This window comes from Rhipicephalus microplus, chromosome 2 (genome assembly GCF_043290135.1).
Source record: "Rhipicephalus microplus isolate Deutch F79 chromosome 2, USDA_Rmic, whole genome shotgun sequence".
In the NCBI taxonomy this organism is placed as follows: Eukaryota; Metazoa; Arthropoda; class Arachnida; order Ixodida; family Ixodidae; genus Rhipicephalus; species Rhipicephalus microplus.
The window spans coordinates 279,989,355-280,013,434 of NC_134701.1; the positions used below are offsets into that span (position 1 = coordinate 279,989,355).

General features: G+C 44.4%; 1 protein-coding gene across 1 annotated transcript in view; it reads left to right on the forward strand.

The window, feature by feature from the left end:
- The window catches only part of nej (CREB binding protein nejire), a 96,756-nt gene that overhangs the window by 2,369 nt on the left and 70,307 nt on the right, over window positions 1–24,080 (forward strand). Inside the window, exons 2-4 of the mRNA XM_037430738.2 lie at window positions 1,081–1,454; window positions 2,618–2,785; window positions 16,516–16,782. Coding sequence (XP_037286635.2) covers window positions 1,081–1,454; window positions 2,618–2,785; window positions 16,516–16,782 — 809 coding nt within the window. The remainder of the gene's footprint in view (window positions 1–1,080; window positions 1,455–2,617; window positions 2,786–16,515; window positions 16,783–24,080) is intronic.

A 24,080-nucleotide genomic window follows, 5' to 3' on the forward strand; every position in this document is an offset into this window, starting at 1 on the left:
GTATGGTGACTCATGCATCCAGTATTGTGGCAGATCTCTTAGAACCATTGCTGAAACATGCATGCACACTGCAGTCCTAAATCAAGTAGGAAAGGTCAACAGTCACAAACTGCCGTCACGTACATTAACACTAGCTTTTCATGTCTCTAATGGCCAAGTACAGGGGCACTCAGGAATTGATATGGGGTGTTTAATAAACATGTGCATTATGCTTTTCATATGAATTTCGCTTATTACTTAAAGTAATGGTTATGTCAAGGCTACAGCTTTTGCAATTGTTTTGTTGAGCTAGATACAAGCACTCCACTACCATTTGCCAGTGTTTCAGCTACTCTGACTTGGTCATAAGCATTTTGGGGCATATCTTTAGAGTACTGTTACTACTGCCTTGCAAATGATTTAGTATTGTAACTGAAACTTTGAAACACGCTTCACATGTCCAAGTAGATTCTGGATCACAAGACAGCCTCTGTAGTTGTACTGGAGATGGAAGTGTAGGAAAATGTCAGAATTGTTACTGCGTGCATTAGACCAGTTGCACATTCTGATCATAGGCACGAAACCAACTGAAAATAATCTTGCGGCTGATGTCTGCATGTGTGTATGAGTGCAGCCAGCACTTTTGAACAGCCACAACAACAATGATGTTTATCTCATTTCTTCGTTTTGATTATTTGTAATTTGTGCAACTATATGTGGAGTACACAGAAAGTTAATGAGAAAAGCCACAAGTTTTATTCTGATTTGTATCATTGTTTATCAAAACCATCATTAGGGATTACCTCATCATGGTGATAGGAACATTTGTAAGAATGCATAAAAAAGTGAACATTGCTTGTGCTATGCTTGTGTAGCTTCTACATGAACAGAAGGGTCAGATCTGCAGGCATCGATGGCTACACAATTAATGTTGTAATAATGAAATGTTTTCATTTAGTGCACTCCATGTAGTGGATGAATTGCAACGTGCAGTTTTGCATTGCTCAAAGCCTCAACACCACTTATGTAGTGCAACCGTTTGTAGTTAGATGTGGATGAGTGCCTTATTGCAACCTTTTGTTGTTTTTGCTTGTGTGGCAGATTTCAGCCGGCTGTGGGACCTGGAGAATGAGCTGCCGGAAGAGCTCATGGGTTCAGGAGGAGGCCCACCACTGGGTGACTTAAGTGGTGGCCCCACCCAATCGACGGGTACTGCCCAGCAAAATGGCACAGGCGGTGAGGAGGCAACTGGTCCTCGGCATCAACAATTGTCGCAGCTGCTCCAAAGCAACACCAACCATGGCAGTCCAAAAGATCTGGGTGGTGGCCCTAAGAGGATCGGTGGGCCTATGCTCAATGGACCTATGGGGCCCATGGGACAGGCGAGGCCGCCCACGTCTCTAGGAGGCTTGCTCGGACCAAACTCCCCGCATGGAGGTCCGTCTGGAATGGTCGCAGCCCCACCTGGCATGAAGGTGGGTGCCTTGTTCTGATCTAGGTAGCTAACGAAGGTTTTCACAACGATGTCACAGCTTCAGTTTACAGCTACTGTGCCCTGACAAAGCAGCAAACAAAGACAGCCTTGCATGCGAGCGCGGTTACCGGTGAACCTCAAAAACATTGAAGACCGAAGGTTACTGGGGCTTGTAACCCTCGAGGTGTTGGTAATATGATCTAGGGATCCTTCACTTCGTTTGTTACCACTTGCTCTTAGAAGCTACTCCTGGTGTAGACAGAGTGCCCCTTCAACCATTGAAAAATTGTGTAAGGAAAAGAGTTATGCTAGTATAGCTAATTATTTTGACACAGCTGTTGCTTGTTGGCAAGGTTATTCAATTTCATATATTGCTTACACAGTTGAATGCAGCTGTATAAAATTATTCACTACACAAACAGCTCTAGCAACTTGCTGGAAATCCTGCGCTTGAGTACAGCCCTGTAAGTATTGAACTTTCGTTCACCTTGTCATCTGATATATCAAATGCTGTGCTGTGCTCTGGCCCTGCAAGTCAACTTCACACTAGTGCATACGTGGCCACTTCTTGCATTGCTCCAAATATTTATGCCAATGAAATGACACTGCTTTGACAGATGTCAAGCAGGATATTGAATGTGAAAACCATGAATGAAATATAAGTGAGGTGTGTCTTTGCCGCAGCACCTCCATGTAGTGCAGTGAATACCATAAGCGGAGAGATCTAACTACCGCTGTGTGGTGAAGCATTCTACCTTTGCCTGTTTGTTATCTTGGGCAAAAGAAAAAAAAAAAAAACTTCTTGCTGTGCCAGAAACCATCTTAGTTGCATGCATATATTCTATGAGACGTTGTGGAAGAAAAATATACACCGAAGTGTAATTTAAGCCTCTTAGGCCACTTTGGAAAGAAAAAAATACTAAATTTCATGGTACTCTTTGACATGCGGGGTATGAGGTAAGCTCTGTAAAATGGTATTGCATTTAGAATTATTGATATATTGAATTTTTTAATCTCGTTTGACTTGGTGTATTTGTGCTTGACTGTACATGTGTGTGGCTGACCTTGTTGCATTTTTCAGATGGAGGTCGTATGTTGACTAAATTCAGAAACTTCAAAAAAGTCTTGTGGAGTATGTCAAGCTTGTGTTACCATGAATTGCAGGGGCCAGGTGGAGCCATGGGCCAAGCATCCTTCCACGGAGGTTATGGCCAAGTGATGTCAATGGGCCAGTTGAGTCAATCTCAGCAGAGGCCCATGGGAGCCAACCTAGGAGCGGCGTTAGGCATGCCCCCGCGCTACTCAAGTGTAGATTCTTCGCAACTGCAAAACGTGAGCTGCTTGTTATTTTGGTGTTCTTAAATTTCAAGCCATGTGAATATGTTGTGCTTCGGCTTGAACACTTAATGCGTGTGTCCTGTTATTCAAGAGTACAACTTCTTATTTTTGCACCGAGCTGAGCCAAAACCATAGAATTTGCTAAAATTGTGCTATGTAGCGGCAATATGAAATTGTTGATTGTTTAAGGGGGGATGCGCAAATCAAATCGCGAAATTCTTGAAAAAAAAAAAAAAGAATTTCGGATAAGGGCAGATTTGGATTCTGCATGACCATTTCTATCATGTCTAAAACTGTTTCCGCCAAACACGATTTCAAAACAAGCTTGAAAAATGTTTTTCTCACCGCGGATCGTGAAAAGCTGGCTGATATCAGCACGAAAATGGTCCTCTTTCGAGCGCGATAACGCCGCGCCTTCGCCGCCGCTCACGGAAAGTTTGATGTCACTGGAAAGCTTGCTTCACCGCCGTACTTCTCCCGGTGGAACCACGTGTCTACGTGTGAAGATAAACACACAAACAGAAAAAAATGCGAAGGCATCCGCGATGCCTTAGATGCGCATCGATTGGTCGCTTCTGTCACGTGGTACTGAGCGTGCTCTGTGAGTGGTTGCTGGGACACGCTCGCTTGTGCTGGTCGTCTGCTTTGGGCACGCCTGCTGTGCACACACTGGCGCACGATAGCTTTTGAATCTGCTACTGTTGTACGGCCGCCGATAATCTTCAGTAAAGCGAGACGTAGCGCACGCAATGGATCGTCACCCGAGCCCGAAGCGCAGGACAAAGTACGCATATGGGAAGTGTAAACGCAATTCCCTGTTCGGAAAACGAAGCGGTCAACAGCGATTGATTCAGACGAACCGAGGACCGCGTCGCCACCAAGCCCTGGGCCATCGGACACCGACACTTGCTCGATGCCGCTGCCCGGCAGTGAGGCCTATTACAGGAAGCCGTCAACTAGCCGCGACATTATGGCGGGGTTCCAGCGCGGCAGACATCTCGTTTCCGTGGTGGCGAATGACAACATCGTGCCAGCGCTTCGGAATGACGATGAGTTGATGTTCGGTAGTGAGGCCTATGACCTGGGGCCGTCAAGTAGCCGCGGCGTTGCGGTGCGAACGCGAGAGAAGTTTTGATCTCGCGGCAGCGGACGATGTTACGCCAGCTGTCCAAGATGCCGTAGATCGTTTTTTTCTGCGGTAGCGCACCGTTCAAGTACATTTGGAACCTCATTTCGTGTCCTTGGAAGCCGCCGATAAGCAAGCCAGCAGTGTCTGCGATGCGCTTTGCAAAGTGATCGCATTATAACAAAGTTCAGTCTTACTCGAAAATAAGTTCATCATATCCAAAAAGTTGTTATAAAGGTTTATTACTAACACTGTAGCTATTGCAAGACTATTTTTCATTTACTTTGTTATAACCGGTATTTCGGTATATGTGGGTTTCATTATATTGTGTACTTTGGTAAGCTGGAAACAAACCCTGTTGATCAATTGTGGAAGCACATAAGGCGAGCCTCACTTTACAAGCACAGCCATTGCATCAATCCTTATTCTCAAGAACTAATTTATAGAGGTGTGCGAATAGCAAAATTTGAGGTGGGAAGCAAATTGGTATATGTCTAGAATATTCTTGGAACATTTTTTGAACATATTGAAGTGATATTGTAGACATAAAAGGTTGGAGAGTATTCTAAAGTATATTCTTAGGACATAGCAACATAGAAGGGCTTCTTTTGGAAAGGTTGATGAAGTGCTGGAAGGCTGGTGTTTCAACCTTTGCCTCAAATGTAGGCCGAAAGAAACAGGGAAGGCAGCGTTCACAAAGAAAAAAACATTTATTGAACACGAACATAAAATAACGCAGTTGATTCATGATGCAAATAAATTGAGAAACATACAGCCGCTAGTCCTGTCGTGTATGTTTCCTTGTCGTTTTTTTTGCGCTGCTGCTGTGCTTGCCGATGCCAGGCTCATTCGGAGTTGTCACTGCTTCCCTTCACGCTGACTTCTTTGTCGCTGTCTTTCAAACAGTGCACAGTCCTCGGTGCCATCAAGGGCATTAGATATGCTGCCCTTCTTAAGGGGGCAGACTTGTTTTAGACATTTTTTTGTTTATTTCTTCAGTGATCTTGATCAGGATTATGCAGCTTGTTCTGCTGAATTCAAATATTTAATTAGTTTTCCTGTAACCCATCTTGTTGCTGAGATAACTTAAGTTCACCCCCTATTGTTTAAGGCCGCCATAGAAAAAAAGTACTTAATTTAAGATATGCCAACATAGACTAATGACTATAGATTGAAATTATGGAAGAGTTTTTCGTTCTTAGGCCTTTCTTGGTTATATTACAGCACAATGGACTATCCATTTTCAGAAGCAGTTGAAATTGTGTTACAATTTTGATGAGTAATAATTAAAAAGGCTTGGGCTCTAAATTTTGCTCCCATACTTTCATTCTACACACATACAGGTTTCCATTGCAAAAAGAATTATTGTTGTACCAGCCCTAGCCGCAGAGATATTGAGGCCTCTAAATTGAACTGTCGTAAATTTACTTTATTGATAAAAATGGAAAAGCTGAAAACACATAGCTTCTTCAAAAAGCAATAATCATGGTGCGTATGTTTTGCAGTCCTCATAAATGTGCTCATAAATTCGTAGCAGAGCTTCTAACACAGGTGCCGGCAAATCATAAAGAAGCCTTGAAGTCGGTTTTTCATTTCTTTGCACGTTCTTTAATTAAACAACACCAAGAATCTGGACAGTTATAATAACATTACAAAAAAATTACCACTTCCTGGTGTGTGAAAATTTGCAGAGAGATAGAAAAATACTTGCAGAAACCAGATGTCAATTTTAAAAAATGAATTTTCTGTCACTTTTTGGTGCCAAAGACAAGTCTGCCCCCTTAAAAGAGCGCATAATCAAATTTCTTGGGTTGTCGTCCCACGTTGCAGCCCCTCTAGCGACGCACATTTTTTGTTCACTCCGTTCCGCCCCGCTTGAACGTTGGACGGTGACTCCACAGCTAGGTCAACTTTTCTTTTATAAGCCGCACTCTAATGACACCGCCTGTTTGGCGCCATTGAGCTTTGCTACACACAGACCACTTGAAGCGTGACTCAAAATGACTAACAACTCGCCTCAAGGAATCAAACCATGGAGCAGCCTCGTATTCACTAGTCATCGTGGCAGCTAAAAAAAGGTTTTTTTAGTCAAGTGCGACCTCTTAAAAAAAATACAAGTTTGTTTAGCATGTGAGTTGAACCCATTTAACATCACTCACAAGATCAACTACTTAGCACAACCATGTGATTCCTGGCAAGCACAAATCGTGGCATTTTTATGTGCCATAGCAGACTAGAATAGCTTAAAAGTCTACTGTTTTCAATATAAATATATGTTAAAGTAAAATATTACTATAGAAAAAAATCGCATCTAGATTATTCTATGCGTATTTGAAGCTATGTATTCGTTTCCGATATGTATTAGAAAAATTCGGTATTCGCACACCCCTAACATGGACATTTGAAACTCTGGATGTTACAAATCTTTGATGTTTGATTTTTGGACTTCCTTCTCAATTTTCAGGTGCAAAACAGCATTAAACTAGGTCCCACTTCTGCCATATCTATCATCTCCATGTCAGAACCACTGTTTTTTTTAGTCAATACTAGGGGTGTGCGAATATACAAATTTTGAATATTTTCCTAATAGTTTTCTTAATATTTGATTCGATTTTCTATGGAATTTTGTTATTCAAACTATTCGAATTTCTCAAAGACATATATAGTCAATGCCCAATTAAGTCATCCTCTAGATTTAAAAAAAAATGTTTCACCTCATTGCACTGTCGTATTGCGGCAAAGCTGTCTTTCAGGCTCTGCTATGGTCGCAGATGTATTGACTCAAGAAAACGCTGCTTCCAACGTGGCGATGATAGATGTTTCAAAAGTGGTGTTTTAATTTATGCTGTTTTGGGCAGGAAGGTGTAAGAATTGCAAGCTGAAGATTTTAGCATTCAAAATCAGATGTGTTTACCTTATATACTCGTGTATAGGCTGCACTTTTTTTTTTTTTCAAAATTATTGTTTGGTGCGGCCCTTATACGAATCACGCTGATGACAGCTGAAAGGTCTGTACCATTTTCACAACAGTAGCAGATTGAAAGAGTCACGAATGACTAGCCAGGATTGTTTTTTTATTAAGATTTCATTTTGCTCTCACGACTTTATCACCGGAAACACTCACCTCGGCGTCGGCATCGTCCCAGAGAAGATCATCCTCAGTGCCACTCATGCAGTTTGAAATTTCGGTTCTTTGAAGCTTCTCGTGACAACTTCAAATGAAATGGCACGCCATGCACTCAAATCCACTCACAAACTTGTTGGAGTGATGCCCGTTTCAGCCGTCCCGTCAGCGTCTTCTCATGATTGCCCCCAGCCATTCATTCCGAATAGCAGCGGTGAAATTTCGCTTTAAATGGGCGGTTAATGCACACGTCGAGTGACTGCAACACACTTGTCAGTCCTCCATGAATAACGGCCAAGTCTGTATAAGTCGTGGCGAGTGTTCTGGACGCGTTCTGTCAAGTGGCCCCTAAAACTGTCCAGAACGAGGAGGGCGTTCCGCTGTAGCAGGCCTCCAGGTCTGTTTGCCCAGACAGTCTTCACCCAGTCGACGACAAGTTCCTCGCACATCCAATCCTTTTCTTGGGCACGCACAATAATGCCCCGAGAAACTTTTTTTCGGGAGAGTCTTCTTCTTGAACACGACGTACGGCGGAAGTTTCCTGCCGTCACGCACAGCATCACAGTGCACCTTTGATGTTCTGGGCCGGTCGTACGCACAGTCAACTTTTCGCGCCTTTCAAGTCCATTGTGGCACTCTCTGGCGCATCGAACGACACAGGTGTCTGGTTCACATTGCCAATTTGGGAAAGGTCATATTCGTGCTCTCTCCGAAGACCATTCATGAAGCGATGGAATTTTATCACTTTACTTGTGTACTTGCTAGGCAGCTTTTGACAAAGAGTCATTCGATGGAGGATGGAGAGCTGGTTGCGGTTCATAAACCGCATAGCCCATCCCCGACTTGCCTTGAATTGTGTCTCAGGGATTTCCATGTGGCGAGCGATGTTTAGGGCTTTCTCGCGTATTGTATCAGTCGATACGGCGTAGCCGTTTCTTTGATTATCGAGGATATATTGGAGAAGTTCGTCTTCCAGTTCTGGATATTTGCACTTCTTTCCGCAAAAACCTTTTCGGCTCCGGTTGAAAACAGCGAGGGTATCTTTCTGCTTCATTCAACAACGCACGCGCTTCTCATCTACATCGTACTGGCGTCCAGCTTCGTGCTTGCCGTGCTCCTCGGCATATTCAATCACTTGCAGTTTGAATCACTGGCTCAAAGACACAGATTCGACGAAAACGTGTTGACTCGGTCTGAACAATGGGCCACACAAAGTTGAAATGGCGCCGTCCTGTCCATCACCCGGAGGTCCGTCACCAACACAAGGGCGGAAGTGGAAAAACTGGAAGTGCCATCTGGCCGCAATCGAATCAACTGCACCTTTATGGTGGGACTTTTTGAATTTCTTTTAGATTTTTTTTCGAAATTTCTCTCTCCAAAGTAGGGGTGCATTCCTTACACGAGGGCGGCCCTTACACGAGTTTATATACTGTATACGAGGCACATTTAAAACTCTGTACTCGAAAGGAGCACACCCTAATATGCCACATCGATTGGGCTTCCTCAAAAATTGAAAGAGGTGGAAAGGCTGAGGAAATAGTATCTTTGCTTTTCATGTGTAAAATGTTGTCGGCCACTCTTTCGTTGCACGAAATTATGTACAGTCGAACGTCGATATACAAACGTGAATATAACGAAATATTGGCTATGTCAAACTTCATCCAGAATTCATAAGAAACTGCATGTCTTTTGGCATTTTTATAGTGAACTAATTCAAACACACAATGGATGTACCGAATTTCCTGCGCTGCAGTATGGACGCTTTGGGAGCATGCGTTTGGCTTCTCTGCAATACAGCGGGAGCTCGCTACGATTTGCTTTCACATTAGTGATGCGATCTTGTATTGTTCCGAATTCGGACGGAGGCGTTCTCTTTCATCCATTCGTACGTGATTGGCTCATTTGAGCCGTGACGAATGCTGTCACGTTCTATGCCACGTGTGCCATGGTGTCACGTGTTTGTTTTCATCCTTTTTTATTTTAACATAGACGGAGGGCTGGTGGGAGAGACCATCTGAGACGAAAAAGATGAATTGAAATGGCTGCGAAGTGGCATGGATTGGATTGAAATGTAAGCGTCTTGCACCTTTTCAGTATCTAGGCACTTTGAGAAAGAACATGGGGTCTTTTCTCTGCGATGGTTTTTCGTCTCGCCTGTGCGGCTGCTGCAGCGGAGCAAGGGCGACAAAGTGAGGTAAATGATGCATTTGAATAGTTGACCGAAAAAGAGTTCAGACCATTTTTCGTCTGTGGATACGAACAGTGCGTAGCTTGTGCGATGAACTTAACCCTACCATTGGATGCCAGTGGCCTGGAAGTATATACCACTGTCAAAAAACAAACGCCCAGACCAGTCGACGGTCACTCACGTTTGTGCCTCTTTGATGAAGGCAGCGTTGCGGCGGGCCTCATGTATTGTGGCTAAGTCCCTCCTCCGTTCTCTGTCTTGTTGTCTGTCTGTCCGTTGTTGTAAATGAAGGTTTGATGCCATTTCACTGCTGCCTCCACTGTTAAAAATGTGGATTGATGGCATCCCACCGCTGTTAGGAATTCGGGTTTGTTGGCATCCCACCGCTGTCACCACTGTTGGGATTTCCCTGTGCCGCGATGGTAGCGGTAGCCGAGAGCGGCGTCTAACGGACTTCGCTGAAAACTGCAACACGTAGGAACGTTTATTGTAGCAGGTTATAGTTTGTATCTACAAAGCCGGCCAGCACGACGAAGTCGGCTGGGGCAAAAATTTCTCAGAACATTGGGCCGGCACGTAACGTTTTTGCTCCTTTCTCCGAGACCCCCGGTGCTCGGCGGAGGAGGCGCAGCTTTGCCCAGAACTGCACAGTGGCTCGCCGCCGTCTGCGTGTCGGAACTGCCTCGTTCTTGTGGGAAGAAGCGCTCTAGATCAAGGACCATGCTTACGGCATAACACCGTGTCTGTTGTCGTAGACAGACGTACGGATGGACTGACAGACAGACGGGCGGAAGATTCATGGTTTACCAATGAAACCTTTCAAGCTTTGCCCCACTCATCGTTATTCACTTGTGAATATGCTGTGAATTTTTTTTGGCAGACCCTTCATGGTTTAGCGCGTCACTTAGCTCCTGCCACAGCCGTCGGCAACGGTGAAGCTGTGCCCCAGCTCGATGGCTTTCGCTGTGAGCTGGGGATGCTTTTCCATGAAGGCGAGCACCATCGCTTGCTGAGCCTCGGAAACACGAATGAGACACTCATTTGGGCTACCGGTTGAGGTGCCCTCCGCCATGCTTTTACTCTACTAAGCCAACGGCTTCAGAAGTTGCGCCATTTGAATTTTAATAGTGGTAAGAACATGAGTAGAAAAATTGCTTAAAACAGGGTTGTACCTAGCATCACCAGTAAATGTCCCTATATGGCAGTGCTGCGTAGCGTCATTTCAAGAACAATAATTGAAAAAAAATGTTTCAATTGCACCGCATCCTATATTCTACGTTCGAAAATTAGCGCACACACATTTTAATAGTGAGAAATAATAGTTAAACATTCCTCAACATGTGAGAAACACTTCTCAACTTGCTATAGGATCCCAAGCCGACATAAAAATTGTGACGTAGGCCTCCAATTCCCTTATTTGCCATTTGCCATTTGCTTCCTCTTGTCTACGCGACCAATGCGGACTGCCCACTTTGTGACGTAATGGAAGGAATGCCTCCATTCTTATTCGGAACACGTACAAGATCGCACCACCGATGTGCCTTCGCAGCACAGCGGCATAGACGGCAATACACCAGTGATAGCTTTGCTTTCACGAATGGACAATCGTTTCCGAGATAAGTAATTGCATTCTCAAAGGATGCGGTTGTTTACTGTGGGTTTAGTGATCTGATAAGTCTGATGTGTCATTAGAATGAAGTGGCCTTGACAATCGATGGCACTTCGCATGTCGCCACTTCAGGCTTGCAGTCCTTTTGTGCTTGTTTGTGTGTGGTGTTTCTGCCATTTGCACGTTTTTGTGGTACATTGCAGTGTTGTGGGTCATGACCATGTTGAAATACAGGATGTAATGGACTGCCTTGCCTTGACGAATGTGACGAAACTGGGGATAATTTGACAAGTCGAAAAAGGAGAAACAAATTCGACTGTTGCTGAAGTTTTCAAAATACCATGCAGCACATTGAGCATAGTCCTGAAGAAAAAAAAAGATATTCTGGAGAAAGACAGCGATTCATTCCGTGCCATTCGAATATGGTCGAAGAATGTCTTCAAAAATGGACCGTCGATGTAAGGGCTCGGAATATTTTGGTGTCCTGGCCGACGCTGTGCAGCAAAAGGCAAGGGACTTAGCGTTCATCCTTGATGCCAAAGATTGTAGTGCCATTGCGAGATGGCTGCAATGATTTAAAAGCTGCTACGGCATCGTCGGAAAAACCGTCTTGGGTGTGAGAGGGTTTGTGAACGCCACAGGGATAGACAAATAGCTCAAAGAAGAGTGGCCTCAGATTTTTGCCAGCTATGAACCAAGAGATATTTTTAATGCTTGAAACGGGCCTCTTCTGGTCAATGCTGCCGTGGCACACTATGGACACCTGCGGGCAGAAATGTCACGATGGAGAGTTACCGTATTTACTCGGTTCTATCACGCCCTCGATTGTAAGGCGCACCCGGTTTCCACGGTAAAAAAAAAAAAGTAAAACATCAATTGTAACGCACACCCATTTTTCGTGGTGGAAGAGAAAAGGAAAAAAAAGTCTGTAGGAGTCTACCTTCGCATATTGAGAACAAGTATCTGGGTTTTATTGCACTGAAGTTTCGAAAGATAAAACACAAAGTCAAACAGCCGGCCGTGCAGCTAAAACTGTGACCACTGCGGCGGTGTTCCGAGTTGCACAATCGGTCAGTCCTCGTCGCTGTTGGACAGCCCATTATCGCTGTAAACGGCCCAAAGCATCGCATTCTCGGTACTGTCCATGGCATTTGAGATGCCACATTTCTTGAATGCCTTGATGACCATGGCTGATGGTTGTTTAGGACAAACTCGGAAAACTGAAGCTTTTCTTCGTACTCCTCCGGCAACTTCTGGCATATGCCCGGTCACCTTCGTAGGGAAAAGCCTTTCCTCTTCATATAGTTTGTTAGCCAGCACCTGCTCGCTTTGAACCCGCTCTGTGTTAGCCCTTTTTCTAAGGCGAACTGCATAGCCCGCACATGGGCCGATGTGCTGCTCATTGCTCGAGCACATACTAGGCGTTGCGGAAACCGGCCCTGCTGTGGTCCACTGAAGCTTTTATGTGAAGCTTTGCTGTCGACAATCTTTTGCTTTGTTTCCGCCAGTCCCGCACGCACATTTCGGGAACTCTGAACAACCGTGATGTGTCCCGATTTTCGTCCGTTTCTGCACACACGATGACTTTGCTTTTAAAAGCGGCTTCGTGGTGCACTCGTTGAGTTTTTGGAGTCGGCCCTTCCATGCCATCAATGTGAATAAACTACAAGATGACGAACTAATCAGGCCCCGCCGCAGTGGTCTAGTAGCTAAGGTACTCGGCTGCTGACCCGCAGGTCGCGGGTTCAAATCCCGGCTGCGGCGGCTGCATTTCCGATGGAGGCGGAAATGTCGAGGCCCGTGTGCTCAGATTTGGGTGCACATTAAAGAACCCCAGGTGGTCAAAATTTCCGGAGCCCTCCACTACGGCGTCTCTCATAATCATATGGTGGTTTTGGGACGTTAAACCCCACAAATCAATCAACGAACTAATCAGCACACGTACGAAGTGCCGCACATGGGAAACACAATGGCAGTAATGGCCAACACGCGTAGAAGGCGACCATTTTTCAAATGCCAATGGCAATAGAATGACTGTATTCGTTAAATTTTTTTTAGTACATTATCCTAACGTGCAAAAAAAGGTGCGTGTTAGATTCAAGTAAATACGCTAAGCAAAGTCTATATCACCATCATTCTTGGTGCAAACATGGATGGTTCGACAAAGCTTCATCCACATGTGATTGACACATTTCCGCTGCATGAGGAACTACCGTGAGCTTTTAGTCACCTATACTTTGAACAGAAAATCGTGGATGACACGCGAGCTGTTCGTAAAGTGGTTGCGGGACTGGGATGGGGAGTTTGGAGATTAGTGCAGGAAAGGGTGCCTCCTTGTCGACAACTGCTTGGCACACTACACAGATGTTCAGCTAACCAACATCGAGCTCAAGCTCCTGCCTCCAAACACCACCTCGAAGCGCCAGCTCCTTTATCAAGGCATCATCCGGGCTTTTAAGGTCTTTATCAAAGCATCATCCGGGCTGTTAAGGTGTTTATTAGCTGGCAATTTACAATCATATGCTATGGCAACAGTCATGGCCATGCACGGACTCACAGCACGAGCAGCATCCTTTTTAGGTCACCCCACTAAAAGGTACCTGAGAGTTCGACCCATTTCAGAGTTCGGAGGCTTCGCTACAGTGCTATTAAATCGATCTACGAGCGAAGGTTCATTGAGCAGCTGCTCATTTGACTTTGTATGAATAAGGAGCTAGAAATTGTCTAGTTAAGTGCAATACAGATGTTTCAAGCCGCTTGGGAGAGCGTGAAGAAAGAGACAATCACTCGCTGTTTTCAGCATGCTGGCCTCACTGTTGGCGCTGAGTAAGTTGGAGAGCCTACTGAAGAGCCCGCTGGAGATAGTGTTGAGGACTCTGAAAAGGTTGACAAAATGAAATGTGGAGCTATTTCTCGCGGCTGGTAGCCCATGTGTCAGACACATTAACACTGGATAACTTCGATGGCGACAACAAGGCGTCAGAAGCAGTTGCCAAACTCACTGATGTGGAAATTGCTGTGGAGGTGACACGCCAGCAGCCTGGTAATGAAGCTGCGAAAATTGAAGCTGCCGACTTCGAAAACATTCCGCCCCCACTTTCTATATATGTCGCTGGTTAGGCTTTGGCATCGCTAGTGTAGCGACGGGCGACGGACTTAAGTTTGTCATTTCTTGACACTATCATTATACGGCATGCAGTCAGCGGAGCAAAACAAACTATGCTGCACAGGTTTTTTTTGCCCCATTAAATGTCTTTTGTTCAGGTAACACCCCTTCACACGGCAAATCTAATGTCATTTACAGCGAATGCCATTCATTCGTAACGTCATTTGTTTATTTTCACATGGTTAAACTAATGCCATTTGATGAAAATACATTTCCTATTGAATAAGTTCCTGAAACACATTCTCATTCCATTTCAGACCGAATTAGTAGTCTTGACCTCAGGGACATTTAGTAACTTGCGTGTACATAACTTTTATAATTTGTAAATACCTTTTTTACTAAATGAACTCAATGCTGGTTTGATGACATGATGGCACACGTGAAAGTTTCTAAAAAAAAGGCTACTCTCAACTACAGCGGCTGGATGCCGGTCATGTTTCATTTTTGCTCTGTTGTCGTTGCTGCCTGCATTGTGGATGTTGATTGTCCGTTTGCACGTGTTGTGGATATCATTGCCGTGACTGCACGAAATCGCTTTGGCTGCCTGCATTGTGGATGTTGATCGTCCGTTTGCACGCGTTGTGGAGATCATGGCCGTGACTGCACGAAATTGCTGTTGCCGTCTCGTTTCTGCAGCCGGGAAGTCGGTCATGCTCGCCGATTCAGTTCACTGTACTCACGCCCGGTAATATCGACAGCCAGGAAGGTTTTAGAGTGTGTTGTGGAGCTGTGGCAAGTTGTGTTAAATGGCCGTGTTTGAATTCTAGGAGCACCTTTTTACCCTTAAAAATTATTTTTTTGTGTGTGTGAATACACGCATGTAAGTGCAAGTTTTAGTATATCTTTATTGCTCCGAAAATCTAGGGCTGAGTAGGGCTATGGTCGTGGCCATCATTTCAAAAGGACATTTGTTTTCGTCGTGTGACAGCATTCAGATAAAAGGACATTAGGTCGTCGTCATGTGCTCCGAAGAAGGAGCGAAGGGTGTCCAGCGCATCCAAAACAACCCGCGGGTTGGGTTTCTCCGCATGCGTCTCTTCTTGGTCCTCGGTGTCGTCAGCTTCGCGCACGCTATCGATAATGACCTTGTCGGTCACTTTCTCGTAAACGACTACGTCGTCATCGGCACGAACGCAACGGTGAGTTTATCTGAGAGCCACACACAACACGACTCGCGGCGCTCACGTGTGTGAGGCTACAGAAGTGAGGAAGTGACAGAAGCAATGCAGGATGGGATATTGTCGCCCTTAATGGTGTTGCTGCAAGGCTGTTCAACATGATGATGATATTGTTGCCGTGCTTTTTCGCGATCAACGGAGAATCCGCTTTCGGCGTCAAGCTTTTCTCAGGAGCCATTGTAACTTCATCTCGATTTCGCCACCAGTTCCAGTCTACTCTTCGTCGTTTTGACTGATTTCAACTGTTGGTGTTACTTCGGCTTATTGAGCTCGTCCGACGGTGCCATCTACACTCCAGCATGATCATTTGCCATCGCCTTCTGCAGTGTGGCCAGGCATGTTGCCGCAAACAGACCCCATCACTGATTTAAGTAAACAAAAATGGCGGTACCCACGCTAGCGCGGCAAAAGCAGACGTTTACAAATTTTGAGTGCACATAACACGCATACGAGCATATTTTCGACAGTTAACCTTGGCAGTAGGGTAAAATGAGGCCGGCACCGTGCTAGAAAATTCGTTAATGCGGGATCACTGTCCAAAAACATTTCGTTGCCGCGAGATACGTAATACATGGGCTTCTATGATCGTTCTCCGGGGATCCGGAAATACTTCGTTGCCGCGGGGATTTCGTACTCGTGGGGTTTTGTTTTTGTGGGTTTCGTCTGTATTGCACATCACATTGCGGAAAAGGGTTCGGAACATTCGTATTCTCGTTTTGTGACATGCTGCCAAACAGTGGGGGCGATCGGCGGCTTGAACGCAGCTCCAGGGAGTGGAGCGAGGTGGGAGAGGACCGAAAATCCACTTCCACCATGTATGACGTCTGGGTTGAGACAGCGTTTATTCAGCCAAGGGCTCAGCAGCGGACAGGCAGTCTGAGACCAAGCACGTACACACCCGATGATGATTGTGGTGACACCCAGTGATGATGAGGACAGGGCCCCAGACGGATGATGATGATTATGATGATGCATATATGACAAGCGCATAACGAACGCCCACAGTATTTTGGTTCATAATACACAATAGAATTTGGCTGGGGGTTTTCATGAATTCATACTGTATCAAGATTTGTACTCGCTGGTTTTGTGTCACAGAGGTTCTATTGTCGTATCGTCATCGTGATTTGACTTTAGTGGCAATGATACAACTGCGCAACTATCATTCATTATTTTGATTGTGTGTCTATGTATTAAATGTTCATTCACTTTTCAAATAGGTTATTCTATCCGATAAGCTTGCTTGTGAAAGCTTTGCCAACATTCCAGTACACATGAACTGTTGCTTGGTGTTAACTCTTGGTGCCACTGGGGGTTTGCTCTGCTTGTGCAGCAACACGGGCAGCCGCCCCCTCAGCAGGCGCAGCAGCTGGCTGGTCCTCCTATGGGGCAGGCAGCTCCACCCCCGGGTGTGGCGCCCTCCCAGCAGCCGCCGCCTCCCCATCCCGGTGGAGGTGGACCCCCACTTGGTGCACCTCCGTCGGCAGCAACCCCTTCAACAGCTGATCCTGAGAAGCGCAAGCTTATTCAGCAGCAGCTTGTGCTCCTGCTGCATGCGCATAAGTGCCAGCGGAGGGAATCCCAGGCAGCTAATGGAGAGGTGTGTACGATAATACATTTTCTATCTTCATACAATTTCGTGGTATGTCGTGGGCAGCGTTTGTTAGGCATGCAGCATTTGCAGGAGCAAGGCTAATGCCCCGGATGCTTACTGTGCTTCCAGTCGGGCTATTCAATTTTCAGGCCTCTTGCAGCCAGATCTAGCCAGAGGTGAGTCAGCTAGTTCCGGTATAGACAGGAAATAACGTCGTGGTCACGTGTGTGGGGAACCTGAGACAACCCGAAGCTGCCCGAAAATCGCAAAATCGAACGCTGGGACAGCCAGTGTAAACGTAAACATACTCTACTGTCGTGGCAGCAAACGAAACAATGTGCCGCGTCTCCGTCATTTTTTTTCTGCAGTGTCTGCTTGAAATACGTAGCTAGCTCGCCAAAAAAGCTGAAATATCCTAGAGCGTACACGTTTGGGGTACGACTTCATATGCTCGCACGATCACTCGCCGCGTCAGCGAACAAAACAGCCAGCTGGCGCACGCCTCCTTGAGAACGATGCAAAGTGAGCTGCCACGACACTGACGGCTTAACAAGCTCAGGTCTCTTTAGTACATGTATTTGGCATACTGCACAACACTATGCCAAATCACGCGACAGTGATCGTGTCCCCAAAAGAGCTCGAGGATATATATCGCGTAGTATGCGTTGCAAACACGCGTTGACCAACATAAGTTTTTGTCTAAAGTTTAGACATGTGTAGGTATTAGTACCACGAATGTGCGTCATATATATAATAAATTTACGCATGACACTCTTTCAACTCGCTTTTGGAACTTGCCTGAGCCTGTTTTTCAGTCCTAAGTGGTAGTTGACAAATGTCATGTATATCAGCTTTGCTTTGACTTCATAGTACATACTGTGCAGCATTATCACGAAGAGGTGAAACAAGACAAAGCCAACGATGAAATGGGTAACGAAAGGATGTATGCATTTCTGAATTCATTCTCCTTTTTTTTTCTCGTGTCGTATCGTAAATCATACCGCATATGCTGGCCAATAGATTAAAGTGGGTTCACACACTGCTCGCGACCAGCGAGCATCACCAACAGTCGCGATCTGGGGCCTTTTATGACCATTGGAGATCAATCGAGTAGTCAGTACAAAGGTTCAAAGAGGTTCACGCATGCAAACATATGACGGAGCGAGCTAGTTTGACCACAATCGTCTTCGCTAAGTGCACAGAAAGGCTCCGCAAACGACTAACAAGGTCTCGACTACTACAAAAAAATATAACTCCAAAGTTGTCTCTATGCATGCGTGCGAACTTGTAGTACATAACTTTTGAGGCATGTGCACGACGCAGTCAGCAGGCAACAGTTTGACCCGTTGTTCACAGGAGGAAGCTTCTCGGGAAACATAACAAAAGCAATGAATAGTAGCTTCAAACACTCACCACCACTTGCAATTGCCTCATCTTGCAAGGCGGAACAGGATTTAGAAGATAACGCCATGTATAATGACAAGCGAAGGCGCAGTCTTCAAGCGCCCACATTGCAATTTGTCGAGTCCTTACAAATATGGCGCCGAGCGCGTATTGTACCTTTTCGGCGTCTGCTAGCCCGAAACCTGCCCAAAACCTTCCAGAGAGCTTCCACGACTAAATTGTCTTGGAAGCATCTGGCGACACACGGGAAGCCCGAGGGTCGCCAGGACTGTCCAACCCGAGAAAAGCTAATGCCAACTAGAAGTGCGCCGCGGCGGGAATGTGGCAGCCAGAGAAAAACAAGCGCGAACAAGCTAGAAGTGGAAAATTGAAGAGCCCCAGTGCAAGTTGCTGGAGTGCAAGTTGCAAGTGGTACTACATCATAACGCATCATTTTAATAGCAAAGTTGTTTAAGTTGTCAGTAAGTTATTCTCCGTCCGAAAAATTATCACCAACGAGCACGCATTCTTATCGTTTCTTTACAGTGAAGCGGTTTTATTTGTTGGTGACTTGTGCTCCATCATGCTGAACAGCTCAGGTGTCAGTGTCAAAACCAGAAAAGGATCATGTGAAAAAGAGAAAAGAACAAATGGAAAGAGAGAGAATACATCTGAAAAAACAAAGAAAAAATAGAGATAAATAAAGATCAAAAGACAGGAAAACATGGAGAGAAAGAGATATAAAAAGAATAAAAACACTGAAAGATAAAAAGGCAGAGAAACATTGATAGAAAAAAGAGACACGTAGAAAGGGAAGGTGATAAACCAAAAAAGAAAGTGCAGAAAGATGAAATAAGGTAAGAGCGAGAAAGCAAAAGCATTAGACTTACCATGAAATAGAAAAAAAAACATACTTAAAGAGATGCAAGGAATAGAAAGGAACTGAGGTTAGGAAAACAAAATATAAGAAATGGAAAAAAAAAGAAAAGGCACAAGGAAGCTCTTTTTTCAGGCTCAGCAGCACTACTAGTGCTAAGCTGTTGTAATACTTTTTCTATTGCCGCACATGCGCAAGACATGCTGATCTGTGTGCATTTCTGAGAATTGGGGCATGTGGCCGCTGGTGTTAGTATCTGTTTAAATTTACAAATACTGAAAAGATAACATTCTATGATTTATATTGTAGAGAAAAATGACAGCAGGTAGCAAAACATTAAGGGGGGATTTGGCACCCAAAAAAGAAAAAAGTAAATTTCTGGATCAATATTGATGTAACTTGGCTAGTGTGTGTATACAGTCGAACTACGCTACAACGAACGCCGCTTCAACGAACTTTCTGCTACAACGAAAAATTCACGATTCCCCGTCAGCAGTCCATAGGACTCAATGCATAAATATTGTCGCCACAACGAACACTTTTTTCTTCTAGCTTCCCGCTTCAACGAAATTTTACGATGCAATTCCAGGCTTAGATTGCTGATTGCTATGCAATACTGATTGCTATGCAGTAAACCCAATCTTTAACATTTCGATTCATTTTCAAAGCCTGAAAATGCGTCAACGAAGTCTAAAATACGCGTTGGCACCACCAAAAACCGCACCTATACCGTCGCTGTTCAACAAGCATGGGCGCCGCCATTGCTCGATAGCGATGGCAATTAGACTGCCCTGCTTTTGCCACTAGCCTATTTCGAGCCGCAGATGATCCAAAGCTGAAGTTAAATCGCTCAGTTCATGGTTTTCTTCACGCAGCTGCTGGGTGCAACCGCGGAACGATGCCTTTTCGGATTCTGATGCTTATGTTCGTGCTTGGCCAGTGTGGTATCTAATCAGAGCGGCTGTTCGTCTGCATTATCAACAAAATCAGCTAGCTGCGAGTGACGGATGTAAGAACGGCATAGAATAATGCAAAAGTTGCCGCTCCACGATACCCTGTCTTTATCTCGGCGTTGTTGGATACTTTTGGCGGAGGACAGCTGCTGGTGTTACTAGTTAATGCAACTGTTTGGTTCGGCAGTTTTAGGCGTGTTTCAGCATGCTGTTCACCATGGCCCCGCTATACATGGGGGAGAATGACGTCGTGATGCTGCTGAGAAAGAATAGGAAGCAGCGGACGTTTTTTGAATTTTGAGAATAAACGTGCCCTTGTTTTCCTAGCTCAGATTAGCTTTATTTTTTTTCGATTTCATTTCAACGAAGTTTTTTCCACGCCCCGTCAGTTTCATTGTAGCGAGGTTCGACTATATATCTTTGTGTGCTGATTTCAAGTATACAATAATTTTTCTTGTTTTAAGTGTAGTTTTTAAAATACTAAACATTTCATAAGCCTTTTGGGGAACAAGCTTTTGTTCAAAGAAAGTTGCAAAGTAAACAAGCATATCAAAATAATCTGGAATCAAAGCTAATTGCCGTGCAGCAAAAATGGATATTCTAAACCCACTAGAAGAAAAGTCATGGAATGTTGAACAACACTTGCTGGTAAAATTATAGCTTGTAATTGACTCACTCACAAATGTTCAAAGTACCATAGCTTTTGTTCAAATTGATTTTGAGCATCCATTTTGGTTGCACTGCACATAGTCTTGATTCGAAATTATTGTGATATGCCAATTTACTTTGTAGCTCCATTAATTTAAAAAAAAATCTTGCTTCCCAAAAGGCCTATAAGATACTTTGTATTTTAAAAACTATACTTTCTACAAAAAAAAATGCATGTTTAAAATTAGCACACATATATACATAAGTTCACCAAGTTTTATCAAAATTAATCAAGAAGTAAACGTTTTTTAAGAGCAGTGCCTTGCGTTAACTGATACGCACAGCGTTCTGAACTTCACGCCACACAGTACGAGGCCGCCATTGTATGGTGGAGGGCTCCACTCCACTTCCTGTTTTGCTGGCTGAAGAGCACAGCTGCAATCTAATTGTCTGGATTGTTTCTTTTAGTTGTTTATTTTTGTTTTGCATTTTAGTGTTATGGTGAGCCACAGTTCGTGTTATCAAAAGTACAGAGCTCGTTGCAACCAGTAAAAGGGAGGTGGCGATAAAAATCTTTTTTGTTTGTTGAGTTATTTTAACGAAATTTGGCAGGAATACTGAGAGTGTTCGGAATTAACGACTCCAATTTTCAAAAAAAAGGAGCTTGTTGCACCCTGGCAAAGTCATTCAAAAACAGAAAAAAAAATTGGTACACAAATATGGTTCCAATGGCGGCCTTTCCGGATCCAGAGATTCTTAGCACCCTCTGCTGCGTTGCAGATCTGACCGCCGCCGTGGTCAGTTGCTTCGCAGCTGCTGGGGACTGAGGGCAGTGAGTTATTGACGTATGCATGTGGGAGGTACCATAATTGGAACCTGAACGTATGCATGTGGGAGGTACCGCCATTGGAACCTGAACTTGGCAGCGTTTAACGCTAGAACCTTATCTAGTGAGGGAAGTCTAGCTGTACTATTCGAGGAGCTAGAGGGTGTTGAATGGTATATAATAGGGCTCAGTGAGGTTAGGAGGACAGATGAGGCCTATACGGTGCTACAGCATGGGCACGTCCTTTGCTATCGGGGCTTGGTTGACAGAAGAGAACTGGGAGTAGGGTTTCTAATTTTCAGCAACATAGCTGGCAACATAGAGGAATACTATAGCATTAATGAAAGGGTGGTAGGTATCGTTATTAAACTCAATAAGAGATACAAGATGAAGGTGGTACAGGCTTACGTGCCTACATCTAGTCATGATGACGCTTCAGTTGAAAGCTTCTATGAAGACGTGGAATCGGCAATGATTAAGGTAAAAACACAGTATGCTATACTGATGGGAGACATTAATGCAAAGGTAAGGAAGAAGCAGGCTGGAGACCAGGCATTACGAGATTATGGCATGGGTACTAGAAACGCCAGACGAGAGGTGCCTGTAGAATTCGCAGAACGCAATAATTATGGATTTTGAATACCTTCTACCGAGATTGAGGAAACCGCAAGTGGACATAGAGGAGCCCTAATGGCAAAAATAAGAACGAAATAGACCTTATAATGCGTGCACACCCAGGCATGTTACCAACATCAAACACAATAAAGACAAAGAACACAGAACTAGTGCAAAAAGAGGTAAAGAAGAGAAAATTATTTAAAATATAGCGCAAGGCAAAGCATGACTCAGCAGGTGCTGGTCGAGGCGAATGGAGCAGAGTGCAGCGGGGCCAGAATGCGCCTTCAATGGGAACGACCGTCCCCGCTGCAGCGCAGCAGCCATTGGCGGGTGCGCTTTCTTTAGTGAGATATTTAAGCACTGCTATAGCCAACGAGGGCTCCGCATTGCTTTGCAGAAAATGGCAGTAGCGTCTCAGCCGTGCCACCGACGCCATTTTGCAAGACTGCAAACAAGAGAGAAATAATGCATGCTCAAAACAACACCAAGATGGCGCGGGACGACCCCACGGTCTGGGAATGGCACGCACATAGTTGATAATTGCAGAATGCGTGGTTTATGAGCCATACAACCGAAAAATATAGTGTCTCAAAGTTTGAGTTTTTTGCAACAGTGTGAGTGTAGAGACATCGCAGCTCACAAGCACACAGTGAGTGAAGGTCGCGAAACTGCCCGCGTCAACCAATGATTGCTTCCTGCAAATACGAAACAAGTCTATTGACATGCACGTGATTTTCGAACGACAGTGACAGGATTTGCTGCCACAAAGGGCCCTCTATCGTTGCGTCGCAAATCTGTCACAGGTTGCTGGAAAACCAGAAAAAAAAAAAGCTTGTGCAGAAAAGAGTGTGAAAATTTCCATAAAACGCCCCTGATCGTCGCTTCGGTTGCAATTCGCTCTTCTTTATATGTGCATACTTCATCGAACAAAAGATACAGGCTGCTTCTTTTGCAGTCATTTCTCATGTGGAATGTAAGGCAGCGGCCGTATTTTGTCGTTAACCTTGTTATTGACTGTTTGTTTTGATGTTTCAGTTGTAGCATATTTCAATTCCAGCATTGTCATTGTGCAGCGGCCGTATTTTGTCGTTAATCTTGTTACCTGCTGTTCGTTTTGATGTTTCATTCATAGCGTGCTGCAATGCCAGCGTTGCCATTGTGCGAGTTTGGATGATTCGTTGCAGCGTACGTTTCCAGGCACCCGTCGAGATGACAGTCATGGCAGCTGGATATCGCATCAGATACTACTGTCCTGGTTAAACTTACGGTTAAATAAAAAATTGCGGGGAGGGAGGGGGAAAGCTACAGAACGTGTTTATGGAGTGCATGGGAATGGCTGTTGAAGATAGTGCCATGAGCCATCGAAAATATGTGAAGTGCAATAAAAAAGCTGTTTTCAAGCTTTGTCTGCGTATGTTAATTGCAAAAGCTTAAGCTGCCTAACTTTTTTTTTGCATTACCACATTTTTTGCTCATCCCAAAAAGTTTTTGTAAAAAAGTTTTTGTAAAATTTACCCCACATAATAAGCGCACCCCCAACTATGCATCAAATTTTTAGAAAAAAAAAGTGTTTTCATTATGCGAGTATATGTGATAAATATGACCATGCCTCTTGTGTGCCATGTTGTTGTTGTTGTGAATATATGAAAACCAACTCAAATATATTCAAATGTTGTAACCCTGTGTCTGTTTTGTAATGCGACTTTGTTTCATTGCTTCACCTGCCTGTCTTTCTATTGAAAGTATTTGGTTATAGTTTCATGGAAGACTGAACAGTAGGCTTGTGCGAATATTTCAAGCAGTAGAATATTCGAACGAATATTACAGTATTCAAATTCACTTACATTTGAATTTAGGGTATTGAAAATTTCGAAGTATTCAAAATGAACGAATAGATATATATTAGTTTGTGTATAAATACAGTTATGAACACAGTTTGTAAAGAAGGTTTCACTGCTTTGGAAAGGTGCTAAGCGGTGAAAACACCTAACCAGGGGAA